At 43.8% G+C, this 17,654-nt stretch overlaps 2 protein-coding genes across 3 annotated transcripts in view; both read right to left on the bottom strand.

The window, feature by feature from the left end:
- Positions 1–2,900, bottom strand: part of shroom3 (shroom family member 3) — a 58,815-nt gene extending 55,915 nt beyond the window's left edge. Inside the window, exon 1 of the mRNA XM_084034389.1 lies at positions 2,330–2,900. Coding sequence (XP_083890515.1) covers positions 2,330–2,515 — 186 coding nt within the window. The 5' untranslated portion in view covers positions 2,516–2,900. The remainder of the gene's footprint in view (positions 1–2,329) is intronic.
- A 5,983-nt stretch (positions 2,901–8,883) lies between these two features.
- LOC311030305 (uncharacterized protein) lies at positions 8,884–17,195 on the bottom strand. Of its 2 annotated transcripts, XR_014598962.1 has the most exons (8): positions 16,994–17,195; positions 15,337–15,456; positions 14,890–15,240; positions 14,667–14,780; positions 13,424–13,966; positions 13,079–13,195; positions 11,004–12,327; positions 8,884–10,868 (listed from the first exon to the last, which is right to left on the bottom strand). XR_014598962.1 is itself a non-coding variant. In XM_084035970.1 (7 exons), the coding sequence occupies exons 1-7, from the start codon at positions 17,073–17,075 to the stop codon at positions 11,723–11,725; spliced, it is 1,932 nt and encodes a 643-aa protein (XP_083892096.1). In that variant the 5' UTR covers positions 17,076–17,195; the 3' UTR covers positions 8,884–11,722. The 2 variants fall into 2 exon arrangements, 1 of the variants encoding a protein (XP_083892096.1); XM_084035970.1 differs by having other exon boundaries at positions 8,884–12,327.
- Positions 17,196–17,654: the final 459 nt, after the last annotated feature.

Here is a 17,654-nt window from a genome sequence, read left to right as displayed (position 1 = left end):
ACATCCAGGTCGATGCCAGTCACAAGACCTTCAGATTAAGACTCATTAACGCTGTTAAACCTGAGCTGAACCGCCTGGATTACCAGAAACCTTCGCTGTGACCTCTGACCCCAGCTCAGAAACACAACAGATGTACTTCACCGGTGATGAACAAACAAATCTGTTTTCCTGCTAGTCATGCTGAGGAAGAAGAGGAGGGAGGGGAAGAAGAAGAGCTTCACTTTTTCATGAAACAGAGAGACATTAGTTGAGTACGTAGAGACGGACAGACAGACAAAAAGACAAACTGAGAGGGAGAGGAAGACAGAAAAATGAAGCCATACTGAGAAATTCAACGAGGTTGAGAGACAATGTCAAACCATCGGGCAGATGTTAGATCAAACCTGGAAAACGGTGCTAACACTGATCTAATTACAGAACAAAATAGCATGAGTGTGTTCAAAAGCACTCAGGAAAACACATAATTCACATTCTTGTCCTATTTAACAGCAGTTTGGCCTCCGTCCCAGAATGACCTCGACACACACACACACACACACACACACTCGCCTGCTGATTTGCATTTTAATAAAATGAGGCCACAACGGCTGTAAGGACAGAAAGGAAATCATTAGTGATCACGTTCCTTCTTACAGTAGCTCTACTTAGTAAGACGGCATGACAAATCACCAGTCAGGAGGTCCAAGATACTTTGGACGATCCAACTGGATCTCCTGTGAACTCATTTCTGAAATGTCTGCGTGTCATTGTGACGTGACAGATTTAATGTTGTGAAAAGGCTTTCACATGTCATGTCACGTGAAAGTGTTGCGGTGATTTGGCAAGAAAAATGATGGTAACAGCCACAGTTAGGTCCTGGCAACAAAACCACTTACTTGAAGGATGGATGTCATGAGATTATTGGCTGAAATTGGTTGGTACAAGCTCACGTCATATTTTGTTTTCCCAGGAAGAAAAAGTAGAAAATACAAAGAAATTGATTTTTTTTGTCATTTTTTTCCAGCATAAATTGTAAAATAGGTGCGTAGTGTTAACAGGGATGTGATTTAAAAGTGTTCAAAATATATTTTTTTCATTACTTTAAAAATAACTATGTGAACTAAGTTATATAGGTGGGTAAACATTGTAGCATTAGTGCGATAGTACACTTCCCAAATGTCACTAAATAGCTCAAAACAACACTTTGGGACATTGGTCCGTGGGCTAAAAGACTTGCTTCCTTTGACCTTTGACACCTCATCACCTGCCCACTAGAGCGTCCTCTCTTACATTTTGTGCTGCATCATTTGTTGAGAGCGGATCATAGTTATGCAGATGTGTTTACATGGTAGTCAGGAAGGACTACATGACGTACAAATGACACATAAAAAGCAAGAAAGGTGTTCTTATTGCAAGAGTATACTTTACTATGCTTACTATCATACTCACAGTACCATGATCATATCCAAGACCTGAGGGCTGAGGGCTAAATCCAAGGCCTAGATAACCAATCTAGTGTTAACTGGTCACATTGTGTTGTTGTGTTGTTTTCATGGAGGATGAATGACAATAAGTGAAAAGTAGTCAGAATCTTTCAGTTTGTTTAAGAACCCTTTTATGCCCATATCATTTTGAGCCAACAGCTGGGTTGTCTATGAAGCTAACGCTTGCTTAGCAACAACAGTTCCCTTGAGTTCAGAATTCTGGCCATCGCCATCTTGGAATTTTTGCAACCAGGGAAGGAAGTGGCCATATTTGGACTGTGGAGGAGCGACAGGTGGATCTGATGAACACAAGCTGCAGAGCAGCAACCTTACTGGATCTGGATCCATCTTGCTTCTGTGTGAAGCTGTCAACAAGTTTAGCTTCATGATTCAAGGTCAACTTTACAGCTAAATGTTAAAATCATCTTAGTATCTAATATGTGTAGCATAGTAGCGACCTGTCAATCACAAGGTAGCCCCGCCTTAAAGCATCCCCTGCTTTTTGGTCTGTTGGACTCTAAATGGACCATAAATTACTAAATGAACATCATGCTGGATTGAAGAAGACTTGAAACTAGAGATTGAGACCATAAACTCATGTTTACAATGTTTACTGGGATAATAAACCAAGAGAGAAGTAGGACCATTTTCTCCAAATCTTAGGCTCTATGTCGAGTTTTCCACATTATTTCCCCAAATCAGACAGATAGATAGGCTGACCTACCAATACTATTAACTTATTTATAAATGATAAACAAACATCGCTCTTGTAGATGATTCAATGAAAGCGTCTGTCTGGTATGACTGTCATGCTCCAGGTGTCAGTGATGACGTACAGACGGACACGGTGAGGAAGAGTCTCGTACCTTGGAGATGATGAGCGGCTCTCCGTGCTCCAGGCCGCCCTGCAGGGTGAAGCCCCACGGCGCTCCTCCCTGCAGCCGGGCCTCCACCAGCACCCAACCGCCTCCTCCTCCTCCACCTCCACCTCCTCCTCCTCCTCCGCCCGCCGCTGCCTGCTGCTGGAGCCCCGCCCGGACACCGTTCTCCATGCCCGGCCAGGGAGCGCTCGCTCCGGGCTCCTCTGTCCTCAGCCCGGCTGCGGCCCGGCGGACTGAGGAGGAGGGGGGAAGCGGACTGCACAAAGCGACCTCTCCTTCAGGGCCGCATTCCCTTCATTCATTTACAACTCCTCGGCTAGAAAACAGAAAGGAGGAGGTGTCCGAGCACCGAGCTGCGTTTCCTGCAAAGTGCATTCCCGACGCGCAGACAGCGATTCTCCGGCGAAGAGAGCGCAGCGACAGACCGAAACTCCCCGCCGGAGTCCGGAGGCAGGCTGGGAAGTTTGGCGAGAGGAGAAAGTCCTCAAAGTTCAGGATGAACGGAGGTCAGATGTGATCAGATCTGCTCCGAGAGAAATCCAAACCTCCTCTGTCTCACTCTGGCTCTCTCTCTCTCTCTCTCTCTCTCTCTCTCTCTCTCTCCCTCTCTCTCTCTCTCTCTCTCTCTCTCTCTTCCGAAAATCAGTTTAGCATCACAATAGGATTTACTGCGACTCACTGAGCGAAAAGAAAAGAGAGAGACAGAGAGAGGTGGAGTGAGACATGGAGGGGGGGAGTGAAATAAGGTAGAAATAATGAAGAAAGGAGGGAATGAGACAGGGAAGAAGAAATTCATGTAGAGAAAAAGTTAGGAGAGAAAAGATGGGAGAAACTTTTATGAAAAAAGGGAGACTTCAAAAAATAAACAAGAGAAGAAGTGTGAATAAAAGAGAGTGAGAGGACTGAAAGTGTTTCCTGTGTGTGTGCTGATGGGTTGTAATCCAATTCTTCACAGCAGCGCTGACACCGCTAGCGTTCACACTGGAACCAGATCGCGACATCGGACCAAATCTGGATCAAATCGTTTCCACGGTTCACGAGGAGCTGACAGCCTGAGTTTACGCTTGCTGTTTGAGGATCAAGCTCAAGGGTGGCAGGAAACCTCTCGTCAGCAGGATGAACAGGCCTACACTGAAGTGCCTCAAAGTCGCATTCTCGTTACTGGCCATCAGGGGGCGACTCCTCCTCCTCTAGTTTCAAGTCTTCTTCAATTCAGCAGGATGTTCATTTATGGTCCATTAAGAGTCAAACAGACCAGAAAGCAGGGGATGGTTTAGGGTGGATTAGTGCATTAGATACTTCATGTAGAAGTCCTAGTGTTTAAAGGGAAATTGTCAACCTCTATCTGTCTGAGGCATGATAGAGACTCTAAGTCCCGCCCCTTCCAGTGACCAACATGAGACCTTATATCAGAAAAATATACGTACAGTCGTCAAAATTTCACGTGATGTCTGTCAATTTAAAAGGTACTTTTACACGTCGAGAAAGTTGAATTTTGTCATATGACTGTTGTATTTAGACTGTGAAAATACATAATTAGGAACACCCAAAAGTGATGTTTCTCACTGCTTGGTGCTTGTGTGACTCACACTAACAACAGGTCTCCATCCTTCTTTCTCTTCCCGGCTGATAAAAAGAGTCGCTGGATTAAATACATCAGGTAAGATAACGTTACATTAGTGATGGAATCACACTTTTCTCTAAACTGTAAACCAACACTCACAAAACCTCTGATTCTTCCAGCAAAATCAAACAATCACAACAATCAAAACATTTTTTTCATGCAAAATCAAAACATAGGAACAACACAAATGAATAAAAATGCATTTTAAACATGCGGACGGTGTTCAGGAGAGAAGTCAACAATCCAAACATTAAATGAGCTGTTTCTTCTCTGAATCTCTTGATTCTGGAGCCACAGAGAATCTGGACTCTTTGTGCTTCCCTCATTGTCATCATGAACCAGAATGGTCCGTAACAGTTGTTCATCTGAAATGACTGTTCTCGGTCTTCCTCCTCTCGATACGTACTTTCCACTCACTTGTGCACTCTGACCTGTTTCATCACATCATTAGCAACAAGTGTTTTCACTTTAAACTGTGACTCCTGTGTTTTCCATCATGCATCACAGTGCAAAATATGTTGTAGTGAGTGAGAATATGTTTTGCAGAAAGAGTGAATGAGAGCTGAAAAGTGGGCCTGACTGGGTCCTCTATATAGTCCTCTACATAGTCCTCTACATAGTCCTCTATATAGTCCTCTATAAAGTCCTCTACATAGTCCTCTACATAGTCCTCTATAAAGTCCTCTACATAGTCCTCTACATAGTCCTCTACATAGTCCTCTATAAAGTCCTCTACATAGTCCTCTACATAGTCCTCTCCATAGTCCTCTATAAAGTCCTCTACATAGTCCTCTACATAGTCCTCTATAAAGTCCTCTACATAGTCCTCTATATAGTCCTCTCCATAGTCCTCTACATAGTCCTCTCCATAGTCCTCTCTATAGTCCTCTCCATAGTCCTCTCCATAGTCCTCTCCATAGTCCTCTCCATAGTCCTCTCTATAGTCCTCTCCATAGTCCTCTCCATAGTCCTCTACATAGTCCTCTCTATAGTCCTCTCCATAGTCCTCTACATAGTCCTCTATATAGTCCTCTATAAAGTCCTGTATATAGTCCTCTACATAGTCCTCTCCATAGTCCTCTCCATAGTCCTCTTCATAGTCCTCTCCATAGTCCTCTCCATAGTCCTCTCCATAGTCCTCTACATAGTCCTCTCCATAGTCCTCTACATAGTCCTCTCCATAGTCCTCTACATAGTCCTCTATAAAGTCCTGTATATAGTCCTCTACATAGTCCTCTACATAGTCCTCTCCATAGTCCTCTACATAGTCCTCTATAAAGTCCTGTATATAGTCCTCTACATAGTCCTCTATATAGTCCTCTCCATAGTCCTCTTCATAGTCCTCTCCATAGTCCTCTACATAGTCCTCTCCATAGTCCTCTACATAGTCCTCTGTATAGTCCTCTATATAGTCCTCTACATAGTCCTCTCCATAGTCCTCTCCATAGTCCTCTATATAGTCCTCTACATAGTCCTCTCCATAGTCCTCTACATAGTCCTCTTCATAGTCCTCTACATAGTCCTCTACATAGTCCTCTACCCAGTCCTCTCCATAGTCCTCTCCATAGTCCTCTACATAGTCATCTTCATAGTCCTCTTTATAGTCCTCTATAAAGTCCTGTATATAGTCCTCTCCATAGTCCTCTACATAGTCCTCTACATAGTCCTCTCCATGGTCCTCTATATAGTCCTCTACATAGTCCTCTCCATAGTCCTCTATATAGTCCTCTACATAGTCCTCTCCATAGTCCTCTACATAGTCCTCTCCATAGTCCTCTACATAGTCCTCTACCCAGTCCTCTATATAGTCCTCTCCATAGTCCTCTCCATAGTCCTCTACATAGTCCTCTACATAGTCCTCTTCATAGTCCTCTACATAGTCCTCTACCCAGTCCTCTCCATAGTCCTCTACATAGTCATCTTCATAGTCCTCTATATAGTCCTCTATAAAGTCCTGTATATAGTCCTCTCCATAGTCCTCTACATAGTCCTCTATATAGTCCTCTCCATAGTCCTCTATATAGTCCTCTACATAGTCCTCTACATAGTCCTCTATATAGTCCTCTACATAGTCCTCTACATAGTCCTCTCCATAGTCCTCTACATAGTCCTCTCCATAGTCCTCTACATAGTCCTCTACCCAGTCCTCTATATAGTCATCTCCATAGTCCTCTCCATAGTCCTCTACATAGTCCTCTTCATAGTCCTCTACATAGTCCTCTACATAGTCCTCTACCCAGTCCTCTCCATAGTCCTCTACATAGTCATCTTCATAGTCCTCTATATAGTCCTCTATAAAGTCCTGTATATAGTCCTCTCCATAGTCCTCTACATAGTCCTCTACATAGTCCTCTCCATAGTCCTCTATATAGTCCTCTACATAGTCCTCTACATAGTCCTCTACATAGTCATCTTCATAGTCCTCTATATAGTCCTCTCCATAGTCCTCTACATAGTCCTCTACATAGTCCTCTCCATAGTCCTCTATATAGTCCTCTACATAGTCCTCTACATAGTCCTCTATATAGTCCTCTACATAGTCCTCTACATAGTCCTCTCCATAGTCCTCTACATAGTCCTCTACCCAGTCCTCTATATAGTCCTCTCCATAGTCCTCTCCATAGTCCTCTACATAGTCCTCTCCATAGTCCTCTACATAGTCCTCTCCATAGTCCTCTACATAGTCCTCTACCCAGTCCTCTATATAGTCCTCTCCATAGTCCTCTCCATAGTCCTCTACATAGTCCTCTACATAGTCCTCTTCATAGTCCTCTACATAGTCCTCTACATAGTCCTCTACCCAGTCCTCTCCATAGTCCTCTACATAGTCATCTTCATAGTCCTCTATATAGTCCTCTATAAAGTCCTGTATATAGTCCTCTCCATAGTCCTCTACATAGTCCTCTACATAGTCCTCTCCATAGTCCTCTATATAGTCCTCTACATAGTCCTCTACATAGTCCTCTATATAGTCCTCTACATAGTCCTCTACATAGTCCTCTCCATAGTCCTCTACATAGTCCTCTACCCAGTCCTCTATATAGTCCTCTCCATAGTCCTCTCCATAGTCCTCTACATAGTCCTCTACATAGTCCTCTATATAGTCCTCTATATAGTCCTCTACATAGTCCTCTCCATAGTCCTCTACATAGTCCTCTATATAGTCCTCTATGTAGTCCTCTCCATAGTCCTCTACATAGTCCTCTACCCAGTCCTCTATATAGTCCTCTATATAGTCCTCTCCATAGTCCTCTACATAGTCCTCTACATAGTCCTCTATATAGTCCTCTACATAGTCCTCTACATAGTCCTCTATATAGTCCTCTCCATAGTCCTCTACATAGTCCTCTACATAGTCCTCTACATAGTCCTCTATATAGTCCTCTCCATAGTCCTCTACATAGACCACAATGGTATCTTATTTCAGAAAAAATATGTACGGTAGTCAATGGTGCTCTTTGTTGTCTTTTTGGTTGCTTTTGATCTACTTGTAGTGATTTTGTGTCACAGTCGTTATTTTGCCCCTTTCCTGTCGTTGTGGGTCTCTGCTGTTTCTGCAGCAATCGTCTTTCTAGTATTTTGTGTCTCTTTTTAGTTGCTTTGTGCTTCTTTATGGTAATGCTGTGCATCTTTGTGGTTATTTTGCCCCTTTTCTGAGTCGTTGTGAGTCTCTGTGTCTCTTTGTAGTCTTTCTTTATCTCTTGTAGTTGTTTTGATCTCTTTGTAGCCTTTTTACATTTCTCTGTGGTCATTTTAGTTTATTATTGCTTGGTACACATCTCCTTGAGTGATTTTGTCGGTGAAGGCCCCTGACACTTTGGGTCCCTGGGTCATGTGTCTGGTAGGCCCGTTCAGTAATCCATCCATGGTAAACCTTCCCTGTCATCAAACAGGCTCAGACCCGACTGGTGGCCAAGGAGTACAGGTAGAATCGTTGGGCGCTAGAATGCAACATGTCTGTGATCCTGGACCAGGAAGAGGACCATCATGTCATCCTTCAGGACATTCTGAAGAAACGACAGTGGTGACTCAGCTTCTATCACAGTAATATTCATGTGAAGCACTTCAGCTCCAGCCAGGTTTGCTGCTGGCTCTCGGTGGAAGAGTCATCAAGTGTATCAGCTAACAGGGGTCAAAGGTCATAGCTTTATAGAGAGGAGACTGGTTTCTAGATGAAAAAGGTTCAGATGACACATGCAGCGTTTCGATCGAACGTCAGGAGTCTTTTTCTGCCTGAAGCTCAGTCTGATGGATTTCGGTCAAACAGACGACGAGGAGACATAATTGACAGGAAAGATTTTAAACTGCAGGGTTTAAAGGTTAACATCCACTTTGAAATGTGATGGTGTCAAATTCAAGGCTGTAAGAGAGCTCCTATTGGAGGTTGAGTCTGTAACAGTCTGAAGCGCCACAAAAACAAGTCCTGTAAGTGGACCTTGAGTTATTTATTTTGTTTCTGGTTCGGAAAATAAATAAATAAATCTGATTCAAAGTCCTTCTTCCTTTACAGGCCAGAGCTGAGTATATGTTATTGGTGATCACCATCTAGAGGTGTGCATGAGAATTACATTCAGTTTTCTTCCACGTAGAATTTTCTCCAAAAGCTTGAGCGTATGGATTGTAGAATAGTCTCACTTTCCTTTCAATTCAATGATATATTGATCGTAGATAGCTGGAGCTAAGCAACCTGTTTAGTTACTTTTCTGATCCTTACTTTTATATCATAGTTTCAATAATAACAGTACGCTTTAAATAAAAGAAAGGAGCGTTGATTTGTGAAGAAGAACTCATAACAAACGGGATTATTGATGGTAAATGAATGCATTTATGTAGCATCTTTATAATCTGTCGACCAGTTAAAGTGCTTCAACATTTACACACATTCATACTGAATGACTGAGGCTGGTCCTGATATTTCATACGTTTAATAATAACATACAGAGAAAGTCCAAAGTGGAGAAGACACATTTCTGCACATACTAGAATACAGCTGTTATATTCTGATAAGGCACAGAGTCAAAGTTAAATGTGCAAACACCAAACACAGAATATAAATCAGTCTCATAGAAATGTGCAAAAAAACTGCTTTAAAAAAACACTGTCAATCATAGCTGCTGCTACAAAAATAACAATTATTGCTTCAAAGATTTGGATTTACACAAAACATTGAACAAGAACACCTTATTTTATACATTGAAAAGTCTTTACATGCATAGTTTTTTTTAAAGATGTCTACTTGCTGGGAATTACTAGCTTTAAATATTTTTTACATTTTGAGATCATAGTAATACAATTTTAAAAAAAGACACTCCCCATAGGGTGTAAGGTTAAAATAAATAAAAGGGGCACACTACAGGTCGACCATCCTCCCATTCTTTAACCACATAAGAAAAAACAGTGCAATTTCTTTTTATGAATTCTGAACATTTTACTGTAAATGCAGCCCTAAATATTAAAACGTCCTAAAAAAATAAAATAATAATGAAATGGTGGATATGTCTCTTTGGTATGCATATCATCTCTGTGTACGTACTCTGAAAGCAGGACCACTCGGAGACAAGACATTTACCAAACTGAAGGAAGCTTCTCTGCTGTGTTTGTTTCTCACTGAGCACCAGACGCCTTCTCAACACCCCCAACAAGTCAACCCCGAATATGCCGAATAAGTGAATTACAAACATTAAATGAGTCAGATAAAGTGACAGATGTTAGCATTAGTGATGTTAACATGAAAGCAGTAACGTTAGCATATCCTGTTAGCATGTCCCTGCATGACTAAACCGTATGCTAGCATGCTAGATGTTTATAAGTGTTACAGTAGCTGAATGTCCAGCTGAGGAGGATGCCGAACACTGAAGTTTGAAAATGGAGTTCAGGCAACTCCATCGTTGACTGTCAACATTATAGCTCAACGTTGTCAACGTCCTTTTTTCTGTCCTCCAACAGCTCTCTGGTGTGATTACAGCGTGTTACAGCCCCACAGGGGTGACGGATCTCTTGTGTGACGTATTTCTACTAACTACCACCGTGCCCAAGCAACTGTTAAAGGTTCCCCTGCGGAGGTTTTGACCTTGAGTAGCAGCGTGTAACGTTTTTTCCAGAAGCGGGCTCCTGTTTTCTTTATCTCATACGATATGTTGCAATGCTTCTCAGGCCAGACTTCGGTTCAGTATCTCAGTACTGAGGACACTGTGACATGTGGACTGGAAGAGCCAGGAACCAAACCACCAATCTAGCAGTCAGAGAACGACCACAGCCACACATGATTATTAAGGGTCAGGACAGCCACAAATCAGGTTACTGGTACATCAGCAAGCATGGACGCCTGGCCAATCCTGGAGCTCCAATGCTACACAGGGCGGTCCTTACCAAGAAGGTTCATATTAAGGCAGCAATGGACTTCCTGTGCCTCGTCTGAAAAAAAAGGTGCTTCGATGACAGATATTGTATTACTTCAGGGACGGATCAGGACGTATTAGCGTTTACACTACAATACATCAAACAGGTTCCCGGCCTAAGTGGCCTAGGCAGGATGTGGCTTGAGTGATGGGATCACATGAGTCTTAGCTTGTGTTTATCCGTGCCCACTGGTGCATTTAACGTAAACAGCGTCAATGTCCTTTAAGACCACAACCGTGTGGAAGTGTATCAGAGCTTATTGGGACACTTTTGATTAATAAGGAACAATACGATTTGCAAGAACAAATGGGTTTTGGGATCAAGCAATGCAATAAATAAAGACAATAAATGCAGTTATCTAAAGGCACGTATGTCCACTCAGACTTAAAAGAGACATTTTGATGGTGTCTGATGAAGGGACGGAACAAACCTCTCTAAATCTCTGGTAAAAAGGATCTAATATGTAATATTCATCCTGACTGTCAGATGTACAGTATAATTCTCCTCGGTCCCATTTAGAGGACCAGATTGTGTTTTACCAATAGTTCTGCCAAAACTTACATAAATAACATCATCATGTCATAAACTAAAACTTTGTCGGTTTTAAAGCTGACCCGACTGCTTGAAAACCTGGACTGGTGCTGAGGAGGCCGTGTTGCATTGTGGGATTGTCTGATTGTTGGACATTGAGTGCTGGATACCGATTTGAAGTGACATATTGGAAAAGTGAGCATCAGGTGTGGCTTAGCAGCAGTCCATGAGCGAACGTGCACATTAGTGTTCTTAGTACTGGCACAGACCCGTCAGGTGTGTTCACTACAAACACGGAGCTATTGAATACAAAATCAGTGCAAAGACACGATGAATGAATAATATTTAAACTCAAAGACACTGTGACGTGAAAGTCTATCAGCGTTAAGATTCTCCTCCTGTTGAACAGAAATAGTGTCTGTGGTCCCCCAGAGGTCTATAATAGTAGGTCACATTAGTCCAGAGACCAGACTATGTGGAGGAACCAGAGACCGTCTGAAGGTCCTTCCTGTATTCATGTCTAGATGATGTTGTTTTATGTGTTGGAGCAGCTACAGTGTTAGCATAGCACCCAATACAAACTCAGAAAACAAGCATGTCTACGTGGAGGTAGGCCCCGCCTCCTCGCTGGTGGGTCTAGTGCGAGTGAATCGATCAAACAAACGCGCCCATCGAAACATTTTACATTTGTTGTGAACGCAGCATCTGATCCTCATACAGGGTTCTAAGGAGGTCCAACAGGTGTGGAGTCATGGTGTCATATCTGTGAGGAAGCTACAGGAAGAAGAAAACTTAACCCCTCGTGAGACTGACCTGGTGAAACCTCAAACCTCTTCCGACGCGCTGTGGATCGTCTCAATGATCTTCTTCTTCAGTCGCTTCACTTTGTCGGGCGGCGTCTCGTTCAGACACTCCTCCACGTACTTCAGGAAGCCTGCGTGCGGCGCCGCCATCTGGCTTTGACAGAAGGTCCTCATGATGTCCAGCACCTCGCTGGAGGGGGGCGGGAGGCGCCGGCTCGCTCGCTTGCGTCCTCCTGACACTCTGCTGTCGGTGTGATAGGAGGATGTGGAGGGGGAGGAGGAAGGGGAGGAGTGCTGGGAGTCGGGGGGAGTAGGCGAGGGAGGCGCCTCGAGGCTCCGTGGCGTGATGTTGGGTTTGGTAGCAGCTTGGTCGGCGTCGTGGTAATGGCTGGTGAGGGCTTGGCTGTCCAGGCGGAGGAGACCGGACTCCGGCGGTCTGTGGAAGTGGAGGTCTTCGAGTCGCTCGTCCTCGTCACAGGAGTCGCAGAGGAACATCAGCTCGCGGTAGTGTTTCCACTTCGGAAGGTAAAAGTCCTCCGAGCCACATGTTTTGTTTGAGCTCACCGCCTTGTGTTCACGTTGGAAGATGGTTCGCAGGTTCCTGAACTTTGTCTTGATGTCTTCCACTGAAGAACGCAGAATTACAGAAACTGTTAGTCTCAACACTTTGGGAGAACGGCGTGAGGAATCATTAACTTAGAGGACCTATTCTGCTTTTCTCTTTCCTTTAGTGCAGTTTTTGGTGCAAGTAAAAGGTCTCTGGAGTTGCAAAGCCTTAAGTCCATGCCCATATGAGTCAAGCAACATTTTTCTCACGCTGCATACACAGCCAATGTGAAGATGAATTTGCCTATACATGCAAGTTTAAATATTTCAACGAGAACAAGAAATCTATCAGGGTTGAGAAATGGAGACAAAACATATTGTAGCGGTCTGTGGTCTCCCAGAGGTCTAGATAGTAGCTCACATTAGTCCAGAGACCGGATCAGACTATGTGGAGGAACCAGAGACGGTCTGACTTATGGCATAGCCTAGCACCCATCAATCTGAACTCCATTCAAAAAACAAGCATTTTAAAAAGTTGTATGCTTGTCGTCTTGCAGACAGACCTAACAAAGCATGACTTCAGCCTCTTTACTCATCACCATCATTATGGAGTCATTTCAGCATCCTTTTATCTGTTTATTGTAATCAAATAACAGCTAAATTGTTTATTTTGGGTTCATCCAGCTGCAGTTAACCAGCCGATGTGTCTCTTCCTAGATACAGTGAATACAGCTTGGTGAACTTCACCGAGCAGCTCTGGATGATGTCATAAACTCAGTCTGGACACAGCTAAAGTTGTCCTATTGACACACACACTCCCAATGTTGTTACCTGCGAATGGGACCGACTCATTGTCAGACAGGAGGCTGCTCAGCGTCTCCAACAGGCTCTGTCTCAGCAGCCGGTTCCTGTAGCTCTCTGACCTGTGGTTCCACAGACAGCTGTGCTCTAGAAAAAGCACATGATTTCTTATTTCAATTCAAACATGAATGTTTTTGTCTTATTTGCACTTCAGCCTCTTGTGGCCGTAACGAGTATTACAACAACAAACAAATGATGCTGACAAAAGAAGAAAACAAATCACCTGCTGAAGCTTAAAAATAAAGAATCATGTCAAAACTTCCCCCCACCCTTCATCTTTAACAATTCAACAGCAACGTAAACGATGGCACCAACCAGAGTAAAATGATATGAGCTGCTGAACTTTGGCCTCGTTCCAGTGGCAGCGGCAGTCTGCGCTCAGTCTGCTGTCAGGCTGAACCGAACCAGACACATTAGTACAAAGTTTGGTGTCCGGCGTGGACGGAGACGTGGGGAATGCAGACGCAGTGGCTTGGTTCGTGAGTCTGAGATCATCTGGAGACGCGGAGAGGAAGACTTGGTAGGCAGCGCCCGTGTTGGTTTTGGCATCGCCGGAGGCGGCGGAGTGCGTGTTGAACTGAACGTTGTTGATGTGGGTGGAGCTGGAGGAGAAGCTGCTCAGGGTGGAGGAGGGCGTTTGGTTGCCATGTTCCAGATCCTTGTCTTCCCGCGGCGTCAGCATCTGCAGGTCGTCTGGGCTGTCGTCTTCGTCGCAGGACTCGCAGAGGAAGAGCAGCTGCTGGTAGTGTTTCCACTTGGACACGTAGCGTTTGTCAGACGTCCTGCTGGTCTGGACCGCCTTGTACTCGCGCTTGAAAACGGTCCGCAGGTTCTTGAATTTGCATTTCATGTCTTCAACTGCAAAACAGCAACAAAGGAGTCACACCAAGAGCTTGTGAAGAAACCCTACGCGTTTCTCAAATTCAGAATGTTGCATGTTCAGATTTGAGTTTAGTCTGTATAAAATGCATTCAACCAAGACAAGTCACGTTCTATCAACACTGAATTGAAGCCGTTATATCCATCTGTGCTTTCTTTAACGCTACCAGACTCCTTTGACAAAAACAGTAATTTTAGCTCGCAAGAACACATGATTGGCTGGTCTCCTGCTAGCGTGTTGACTTTGGTGAATTCTCTAACTAACTTTAAAACACCAACACTGATCAAGGCAGCAGAAGAGCAGTAACTCCTGTGTTCTCTAAGGTCAATTACTGCTTTTGTCAAAAGGAGTGGAGGCTTTGAAGAGAGTGTAGAAAACCGTTCCCCGTCAGAAAGAGCTGTCTGACAGCAAGGTAAAGCAGTGAAAATATTCTAAATATAGCAAACACGTAATACAGTGACGATGGATAAGCATCTTAATATGGGGACGGGGCCCTGCTGGCAGGTCATGGGATGCTTTTAGGGCCGATGACCAATTATGAAAAATGAAATAAAGATTTGGTCCAACATAACCCACTGTGAAATCCTGGAAGTGCAAACACTGCTGGTATTTTACATTTAAGCTCCAGTGGTGATTGGTCCATGAGCGGGTCATATGTTGCAGCCATGTGTTATGTACCTGAGAAAGACACCGAGGGGTCAGACAGCTGGATCCTCAGAGCCTCCAGCAGCCTCAGTCTCAGCTGACGGTTGTTGTGGTTTTCAGACTTCTTCTTCCACAGACAGTTGTGCTCTGTGCATGACAGCAACACAACACCACTCATCAAACATCAAATCGTTCCATTTGTATCCTCATCCCTGTGTCGTAACACCTAACCACCTGGAAGCAGTGTGTTTCTCACCAGCGTAGAAAGCTATGAGTGCACGCTCTCTCTCTTCAGTCCAGTAACATTTAACCATCACGTTGGCGGGGATGCAGGAGGAGGAGAGGGTGGAGATGAGGGAGATGACCGGCGCCGGGGAGGCGGCGGCAGCCATGCTCTCCTCCTGCAGAGCAGTCAGCGGCGAGAGCTGCTGGTCGTCAGGGACGTCATCCTGGTCCCAGCAGCCCTGCAGGAACATCAGCTGCTCGTAGTGCTTCCACTGCGGTACGAACACGTCTTCAGACCTGCACACCTTGCTGGCCTTCACCATTTTGTACTGACGCTGAAAGGTTGTACGGAGGTTCTTGAACTTGTTCTTAATGTCGTCCACTGGAAAGAAAAAAAAAGAGAGAAAGTGGACAAGATGAGATGTTTAGCTCGGACACAAAGTACAGTTTGGAAGAATGTCCTGGACCAGAGTCTTACCTGTGAAAGGAACAGGTGGTGGGTGAGCGGACAGAAGCATCCTCAGCTCCTCGAGGGTTTTCCAGCGCAGCTGTCGGTTCTTGTAGCTCTCTGACTTGTGGTTCCACAGGCAGCTGTGCTCTGGGAAATGAAAACAAACAAGATACTAATGCACCGATCACAGATCAGACATCAGGCCCAAAGTCAATGAAATAGCTGGACCGTACCGGTGGCCCATCTATCCAATTAAGTTCTATGTTATATGTTTCTATGGTGATTTTGAATTTAAAGACTAATTAAAACACTTGAATAGTAGATTCAGTTCATTTGTAGGATTATTCGTTTTTTTTAATACATTTAGTAAATGCATGTCTATGTATTTATTTGTTACATTCAGTTTCACAAAGTCACGAAAGCAATCTTTTAAATCAAGTCTGATATTTGGACTGTGGAGGAGCGACGGGTGGATCAGACGGACACAAGCAGTACCCTTGCTGGATCTGGATCTGCATCTGGATTCTGGTGTGTAGATGTTAACAAAGTCAGCTTCATAATTCAAGGCCAACTTCTTAGCTTAGTTTTAAAGTCATCTTAGTAGCTAACTGCTAACGTGGTAGCCGCGGTAGCAAGGCCGCTGTGGCAGCCTGTTAATCCTAAAGACTTGAAACTAGAGATTGAGACCATAAACTCATGTTTACAATCTTTACTGAGATAATACATCAAGTTAGAAGTAGGCTCATTCTCTCATAGACTTCGATGCAACCAGAGGAGTCGCCCCCTGATGGCCAGTAGGGAGAATGCAAGGCTCTTCAGGATTGGTTTCACTTCACAGAACCGAAGGTTGCCTCTTGGTTACGCATGAAAGAATGATCCCAGTCACTTCCACACATTCAGGTATTCATTTAACACTGATGTCAGATCAGTACTCGGTATCAGGACTGAAACAGTCTGTTCTTGAGTAGAAACTCCTCCACAGAGATGAATGAAGGTCAACAAGAGTCTCCACTTCTGGACCAGAAGACCAGCCAAACTTTTACCAGTTGCTTTAGCTGAAGCTGCAGCTAAACGTTTACATGGTTATAAGTTAGTCTGATTGAAGACTATTGCAGCTCAGATGCTTCTGGACTATACTCAGTTTCACTGAGTTGCTTTAGCCAAGGGTCTGCTTTTAAGGGGTCTTCTTGTGTGGGAACATCTGGAGTCATTAATCATAACATCAAGAGGGCAACCCCACTCACAATAATGAATAAATTCACTATCAGAAGTCCTGCAGCTGTATAACGTGACGCGTCATCCTAAAATCTAACATTAAATACAGAGTAGTTAATAACAAACTCCAGGTTTCCTCCCTTTCACTCAATTCCCGAGCTATTTAAATTCATATCAAAGCCGACACACTTGGTTCATTTCATCATTATATTCACACATAGGCCTACACGAGACACGTTTAAAAGACAGGAAACAAGACGCAGTTCTTTTTTACTTATTTTGTTGAGAATAACAGATAACTGGACTTCGGTTGCTCGTCGCCATTGCTGTTATGTCTGTCTGTGTCGCTCATTTACGTCGGTCTCATCGAGCAACGGTTGCCCCCAATTGTTGCAACTCACGACAACACATCGATAAAAACGGCAACTTTTACGGAATGACACGTTGCCGTGTGGCGTGTTCGACTTACTGGAGAAAAACACTATGAGCGTCCGCTCTTTCTCCTCCGTCCAGAACCTCTCCGGCGTGAAGCTGAACGGAGACACCTCCATATTTGTTGTTGCCGTTGAAGCCTTCTTCTATGCTGCTGCTCGGTCACATGGCCCACAAGCCAGGCTCCGATTGGACGATACTTGGACATTACGGAGCAGTAGCCCGCATTGCCCAGTAGAGGTCGCTGTTGATCGCTGTTCATCTCCAAAACTGTTGCCCAAATGTCAACACACACAATTCAGAGCAGTTTAGCTCAGTTGATGGTTTTACATTAAGATTTAAAATGTAAATATGTAGTCTCTGTTCAGTAAATGTTCTAGAGCTTTTAATGATTTTAAGAATGAACCCTCAACCCCAATTTTCAAGTCAACATGGATGGAAAGTCCTAATGTGCGCCGAAGAATTAATATTTAAACATAAACCGGTGCAAAGGAAGGACATGTTGAGATAAGATGAACTTTCAATCTAAAATAAAATTCTAATTCATAATTTATTTGTAATAACATAGTGTAGAATATTTAGTCAATGATATCAATAGTTCAGTAATAATAACTATAATAATAGTAATAGTTGAGCACAGTGCAGTTAGGTAAATGCGCTATGAATGTTGTCCTAAACAAAGAACATGCAACGAAAGA

Source organism: Eutrigla gurnardus, assembly GCF_963514095.1.
Source record: "Eutrigla gurnardus genome assembly, chromosome: 19".
NCBI classification, from domain to species: Eukaryota; Metazoa; Chordata; class Actinopteri; order Perciformes; family Triglidae; genus Eutrigla; species Eutrigla gurnardus.
Note: the sequence above shows the minus strand (reverse complement) of the source record. Positions and strands in the feature narration are given on the sequence as shown.